This window comes from Ammodytes marinus, assembly GCF_949987685.1.
Source record: "Ammodytes marinus genome assembly, chromosome: 18".
NCBI lineage: Eukaryota > Metazoa > Chordata > Actinopteri > Uranoscopiformes > Ammodytidae > Ammodytes > Ammodytes marinus.
The window spans coordinates 2,059,977-2,067,476 of record NC_137222.1 but is presented as its reverse complement, the minus strand read 5'-3'; the positions used below and the strand labels follow the sequence as shown (position 1 = coordinate 2,067,476).

The following is a 7,500-nucleotide window of genomic DNA, read 5'->3' as shown; positions in this document are numbered from 1 at the left end:
ATTTAGAGTTGATTGTGATTTATAAAGGGAAACAGGCGTAGGACGTGAGTGCGCACTGTTTTATAAATCCGAATATTTTTGTTCGCACGTACATCCTACATTTCTTCCGTACGCCAGCTTCCACGTGAATCCCACGCAAAGCTTTATAAATGAGGCCCCTGATCTTCACATTGTTGGAAATAAAATAAAGGCTCTCTCTCTCTCTCTCTCTCTCTCTCTCTCTCTCTCTCTCTCTCTCTCTCTCTCTCTCTCTCTCTGTCTCTCTGTCTCTCTCTCACACACACACACACACACACACACACACACACACACTCCCTCTCTGTGTTTCTCTCTCTCCCTCGCTCTCTCTCTGTATCTCTCTCTCTCCCTCTCTCTTTCTCTCTCTCTTTCTCTCTTTCTCACACACAAACACACACACATACACACACACACATACACACACACACACACACACACACACACACACACACACACACACACACACACACACACACACACACACACACACACACATCTTTCCCTCCCTCTATCTCTTTCCAGTCTGACATGTAAGCCACATGTAACCTCTCCCATCTGTTGTCTGGACTCTTCCCTTATGGCTGCATGGCTCCACTCTCTCATATGTCTGACTCAGTTACTGTAGAAATAACATTCACTGTATATCAGCGATAATACTAAATGCAGTGTAGCATTATAATGGTGCAGATAAAAAGTTAGTGTCTAAATGTTTTTGCGCATAAATTAGAGTTTCAAGCTATTTATTTTGTTGTCATTTGGCAGATTTTAGAGCACAGGTCTGCATGTCACTAAATATTTCACACAAGTAGCAGAGGGCCGTGAACAATAGACAACTGAATTATTCTCTCTAAGCACTGACATGGTTCACAGCAACTCATTTACAACAGACTTTGGACCGACACACATCAACTGTATGGGAACCAAGATGCTCTGATATCAGAGAGATAGTTTTTGAATACGATTTTGAGTTAATCTAATTTACCTGAGGTCTGCAAAATAATTGAAGTCTTGACTTGCAATGAAAAGCTGCTTTTATCTACTCCTGCCCTAAACCAGCGACTCATTGCTTGTGAAAAAATCTGCCACCGACATTGTAAACTGTCATGTGCTAACCTGAAAAGCTTGATATGCTTATTTGAGCTTAGCAAGCAGTTAAAGCAACAATATGTAAAAAAAAAATAACAATTAACTTACATGTGGATGAAGGAGCTGTCAAGCTGTATTGGACTGGAAAGATTGACTTATATTGCTAAGGGCAAGCAGAGGGACTTTATTACGCTCTGGGAACCATACATGACAAATGAACCATTTTATTTTATTTTATATATATATATAGGCTATAGGCCAATTTTATTAAAAACAATTATTTTTCTAAGAAAGTTCTTAATTTGTGTTCTTAAAATGGTGCAAATGTTTGTTTGTGTATGCTGTAAAAAAAAACAACAACAGTAAAAATATTGTGGGAAAAAAATAATAATAATGTATATCCCCTCTCACCCCAGGCATCATCCACCAGATGAAGGGGGAGTATGACAGTGCTCTGAAGCTGCACAAAGCTCATCTCTCATTGGCCGAGGAGCTGAGTGACTACGCAGCCCAGGGCCGGGCCTACGGTAACATGGGCAACGCATACCACGCTCTGGGGCTGCACGACCAAGCTGTGCGCTACCACAGACAGGAACTACAGATATCGCTGGAGGTAAATTCACTGCAGTCTTTACAAGAAATGTATTTAAAGGTGCTACGAGGAACTTTCAGTTTGTGTTAATTCTAGTGGACAAAAGCGCTAGTGTTTTTACTACGCCAGCTGTAGTTCCTCGGTGAGCGTATATACCCATGACAAAGGCATTAAGAAAAACTATATAAAAACAGCATTCTTTGCACTGATGGTCTCGTTTGCTGATACATGTAATTTATGATCATCAGAGGAAAAATTAGACTGTTTGAGAAATATTTCAACAGCTGGTGTCATAAAAACACTACCGCTTTTGTCCAAAGAGGGCGCAAGAATTAACACAATCTGGAAGTCCCTCTGTGCATCTTTTAAAAACTGAAACATTGTTACAGTATTGGCACAACAGAAGCTTGTATAGAATCAGAACATTTAATTATCTTTTTTTTATTTTTTATTTTTTTTATTGTTTTTTTTTTCATTTTTCACAAAAAACAACAAAAAAAACAACAAGCTTTCACACAAAAATGCATACAAATAGACATGAAAAATTCCAGTTGGTAGAGCGGGTTGGCCGACGATCAAAGGGTTGGAGGTTCGATCCCCGTCCTGCCACCTGTGTCATAGTTGTTGTGTCCTTGGGCAAAACACTTAACCTACCTTGCCTTGTGTGAATGTCGATAGTTAGCCTGCTATCGGTGTATGAATGTGTGTGTGAATGGTAACGTGTAAATGGGAACAGGTCTCCCTTGCAAAAGAGTCTTCGGGCTCAATGGGATATACCTGTAGAAATAAAGGTTTATAAATAGCGTAAGGAAGAACATTGTCTTTGTGTGTATTCCAGGTGAACGACCGTCCGTCCCAGGCCTCCACACACGGTAACCTGGCCGTAGCCTATCAGGCTCTGGGGGCCCAGGACAGAGCGCTGCAGCATTACCTCCACCACCTCTCCATCGCTAAAGAGCTCAGAGACACTCAGAGCGAAGCAAGGGCTCTGGGTAAAGGCTGCTACATACTCCGCGAGAAGAAAGAACAAAGTTCTCGGTGACAGAGCTGAGAGAAGAAAATTACGTCATTTTGTTCTCTCAGCTCTTGTTTAGCTGTTATCGCAGCTTGTTCTCGACACATCACCCGGGCCGAACTTTCTTCTCGCAGCTTGTCCGAGAACTATTGTGTGATTGGTCAGTCTGAAGTCAATGAGGAAAGGGAAGTGAAATCAGCTGGCGCTACTGAGTCAATTACCATGGTAACAATGCGCCGCGGTGAGGAGTTCGGCAGTTGAGTTCTCGTGAAGTATGTAATGTCAGACCAGAAAGAACTTCTCGCAGCTCTGTCACCGAGAACTTTGTTCTTTCTTCTCGCGGAGTATGTAACAGGCTTAAGATAGAGACAAAGGAGGGAGGAATTAAACCTGCAGTGTGTAGAATTTTGGATTTTATTTCCTATGAGATTTTGTAGAAAGTAATTATAATATCCATAAGTACATTTAATTTAGTGCATAGTAGCTGAAACATTTTTTTAGAATTATTTTTTCCCCCTTAGAAAGGGTCTCATATACAGTATGTCCATATTTCTCCATACCTTGGACCAAGGCATTGGCGCCGCCATGTTGGAAATGTCATGGTTGGAATGTCATCAGGTGCATTTTTTAGAATTTAGAATTGTTCTTGTCCTTGAAAGCCACTGTAGCTTCTGTTATTATTCTAAAGGGTTGGGGTTACCCAGGGAGCGTTGCATTCTAGAACTTTCTAGAACTTTCTTGATGATGTCATATTACACACTGCACCTTTAAATGAATAGTTAAATTATTTTTTTATTTTTTTTGATGTGATAAGCTTATTAGTGATGAGAAACCTTTGAGCATTTCTTCTTCAAAAATCCACGCACAGTTTAATAAACGGTTTCTGTCGCCTCATCTTGAAGACAAGATTGAGGCAATAAGTAATAAAAATCTAAACTTAAGGACTAAAGGAATTCTGATTGATTGAATTATAATGTTATTATGAGTTATAATGCACTCTCTATGGGTGTCACCATCTTGATTGTAAGTCGTATATCGAAGCGAAATGATTTCACAATCTCAACCTTCTACTCAAAGAATATTCAATAAGTTATAATGGCGTACAACTAATGATCCTAGACTACACTAAACAAGTCTAAAATGCCATAGCTATCTGTGCTAAGAAAAAAAATAATCAAATTAAATTGTGACCTTCATTTTGAGAATGATGGCACCGCTATTACACTCTCTTATGTTGTATTTGCAGCCAACCTGGGTAACTTCCACAGCTGGCGAGGTGAATACGCCCAGGCCCTGCCCTACTACCAGCAGTATCTGTCTCTAGCCCCCGGTCTGCAGGACATGGAGGGGGAGGGGAAAGTCTGTCACAACCTGGGCTACGCTCACTACTGTCTGGGGCAATACAGAGACGCTGTCAGGTAGGAGGCTAAATACATCTTACTAAATATCAACTTTATGTAATGGGGACATTTTTGTGACCTTTTGTTTTTTTTACACTTAAAGGTGCAGTGTGTAGAATTTTCTTGATGATGTCATATTACACACTGCACCTTTAACATATTTCCGTTTTCGAGACTTTTTTCAGTTTTTAAGGCTTTTTTAAAGCTTGAAATTTAACAAAAAAAAAACATATGTGCACATGATTTGCATGTTCTGTTATTGACTGGATCATTAATTAAAGCAGCTACGAGTAACATTTAAATATCTTTTAAACAGCCCCATGTTTCCTCTGATAGTCATAAATTACCTTTAACAGCAAACGAGACCATCAGTGCAAAGAAATACGTTTTTATATAGTTTTTTTTACACCCAGTCCGATTTTCGGTTCGCTCGTGCAGGCTCTATGGTCACATATCCGTATTGGTCGCAGATTTCAGTGTAGCGCTGCAACGCGATTTGAGAAGCCTATCCCTCCAGGTGAGGGAAGGGGAGCGGGAGCCTTGTTTGAGACAGTTATTTGTCGTCATAATGACTGATAACGGGGCTGAACCATCAATCGCCAACGGACAGAGTTACTTGTAGTGGCTTTAAGCTACTGCGTTTCAAACTAGTGCATTTACTTCCCTTTTGACATTAACACATAATTTTAAATGTTTTCATCCGTCCCTTCCCTAGGTATTACGAGCAGGACCTTGCCTTGGCGAAGGACCTTCAGGATAAACTAGCGCAGGCCAAAGCTTACTGCAACCTGGGTCTGGCCTTCAAAGCCCTGGGAGAACACAGCAAGGCAGAGGACTGTCAGAGATACCTGCTCTCCATAGCACAGACACTGGACAACACACAGGTAACATACTGCCTACATGTTCACTTTAAAGGGGCACTGTGTAACATTTTGAGTAATTTATTATTATTATTATTATTATTATTAGCTAAAATCAATATCCTCATTCATAAATATGTCCTCATTGGTGTAAAATCACCTCTGCCAATAGTCTGAATTATCCTCCTGAGCGGAGAATTACAAATATTAATGTTACATTTTGTACATTGAGCAGGCAAGTCTTATGGAGGCGTCCATGTTTTTGGAATGTCATCAGGTGCAAAAATTGTTTAAAATTTAGAATTGTTCTTGTCCTTGAAGGCCACTGTAGCTTCTGTTGTTATTCAAAAGGGGTGGGGTTACGCAGGGAGCGTTGCATTCTAGAACTTTCTTGATGATGTCATATTACACAGTGCCCCTTTAATAACATGTCAAAATGTATTGTTTACACAGAAACTGGTTGGATAGACACTGCAGATGAATTATTATTATTTTATTTTCAGAAATGTTTGAATACATTTGCTAATTTGTCATCAACATCTAACAATGCGTATAATTTTTTTTTTTTTTATTATTATTTTTTGGGCATTTTCAAGCTTTATTAGATAGTACAGAGGTGAAATGGGGAGACAGACAGAGAGAGAGAGGGGGGGATGACCTGCAGTAAAGGTCCACGGGTTGGATTCGAACCCGCAACCACTGCAACGAAGGCCGGAGCCAATATGGTACGCGCTCTATCCACTACGCCACCGGAGCGCCCCAATGCATATAATTTTTAAATAAAAAACAATAACAAATAAAACCCTAGATGTTGGATCAAGTCAGAGTTCAAATCTTTATTAAAACATTTTCATCATATTAAATAAACAGAATTTGATAATTGATCATTTTATAAATAAATAAATTGACCATTGCTTGAAAGGAATTTATTTTTGCCCGCTTAATCAGCGTCCATGTTGTAATATTTGTCTTAAGGCGGTCTTCAGGGCGTTTGGTAACCTTAGAAATGTGTGTGTGTGTGTGTGTGTGTGTGTGTGTGTGTGTGTGTGTGTGTGTGTGTGTGTGTGTGTGTGTGTGTGTGTGTGTGTGTGTACTAGCGATCTTTAGTATTATGTTCATATTTATTTAGTCTACTTGTTGTTTTTATTTTACTGTTGTTACATCTGTATACAGTGTGGCAAATAGCACATGAACTTTTACACTAACATACTTTAATAAATAGTAGTAACGAACGAACCCCAGGGACTAATTGAGTATTTGTGATTGTGATTTACACAGAAATTGTTTGTTAATCAGCGTCCATGTTGTCCTATTCATCTACAGGCAGTCTTCAGGGCGTGTGGTAACCTAGGGGATGTGTGTGTGTGTGTGTGTCGGGGGGACCTTTTAGTATAGTGTTCATATTTATGTAGTCTACTTGTTGTCCTTATATCACTGTTGTTACATTTGTAGCCTATAACAGTGTGGCAAATAGCACATATACTTTTACACTTACATACTTAATTTATTTTCTAAATTGAACTAACAAACCCCATTGATCAATATAGTATTTCCGATTCAAAATTAGGAATTTGTTGTTAACCAGCGTCCATGTTGTCCTATTGATTTGCAGGCGGTCTTCCGGGCGTTTGGTAACCTAGGGGATGTGTGTGTGTGTCGGGGGGACCTTCCCGGAGCCGTGAGGTTCTACCAACAGCAGCTGACTCTGGCTCAGAAGGTCAACGAGCAGAAGATGGAGGCCGACGCTTTCTCTGCTCTGGGATCAGTCCACAGGTGATAACGTCTAAGACTATTATAATTTTGTTTTAGTTATTTATTTCACTTTTTTTCTGTATTCCTTGTCTGTTTATGTGAGGGAGGGGGGAGGAGAGAGGGGTTTGGTTGTTTTGTATGTATTGTATGTGTATGTGTGTTTTGGGGGCATTTTTATGCTTTATTGATAGTGTAGAGACAGAGGTGATATGGGGCAGAGAGGGGAGTGACATGCAGAGAACGATCGCGGGCGGGAATCGAACCCGGGTCTGCTGCTGGGGCCCGGCCAACTGAGCTAAGGGCGCCCCGGTTCAGTTTATGTTTGAGTTTAGAGTGGTTATTGATCTGGGGAAGAAGCTATAATAATAATAATAATAATAATAATAATAATAATAACAATAATAATAATAATAATAATAATAATAATAATAACAATAATAACAATAATAATAATAATAATAATAATAATAATAATAATAATAATAATAATAATAATAATAATAATAATAATAATAATAATAATAATATCTTTATTTATATAACACATTTAAAAACAATGGTTTACAAAGTGCTTAAACAAAATACATACGAGCCAGTAGATTTATGTTCAATGCTTAAATGTTCTCATCTTACATTGGGTTTTTTCTCTCTCTCTTCTCCAGACTTCTCCGTCAGCTGGACTCTGCTCTGTCGTTCCACAGCCGGGAGCTGACGGTGCGTAAAGACCTGGCTGATGCCCAGGGAGAGTGTCGCGCGTTGGGCCACCTAGCCGCCGTT

The 7,500-nt window shown here is 39.5% G+C and overlaps 1 protein-coding gene across 1 annotated transcript in view; it reads left to right on the top strand.

Annotated features, from left to right (window-relative positions):
• The window catches only part of ttc28 (tetratricopeptide repeat domain 28), a 134,733-nt gene that overhangs the window by 95,205 nt on the left and 32,028 nt on the right, over positions 1-7,500 (top strand). The window contains exons 9-14 of the mRNA XM_080046564.1: positions 1,521-1,717; positions 2,535-2,688; positions 3,958-4,129; positions 4,827-4,995; positions 6,584-6,744; positions 7,386-7,497. Coding sequence (XP_079902690.1) covers positions 1,521-1,717; positions 2,535-2,688; positions 3,958-4,129; positions 4,827-4,995; positions 6,584-6,744; positions 7,386-7,497 — 965 coding nt within the window. The remainder of the gene's footprint in view (positions 1-1,520; positions 1,718-2,534; positions 2,689-3,957; positions 4,130-4,826; positions 4,996-6,583; positions 6,745-7,385; positions 7,498-7,500) is intronic.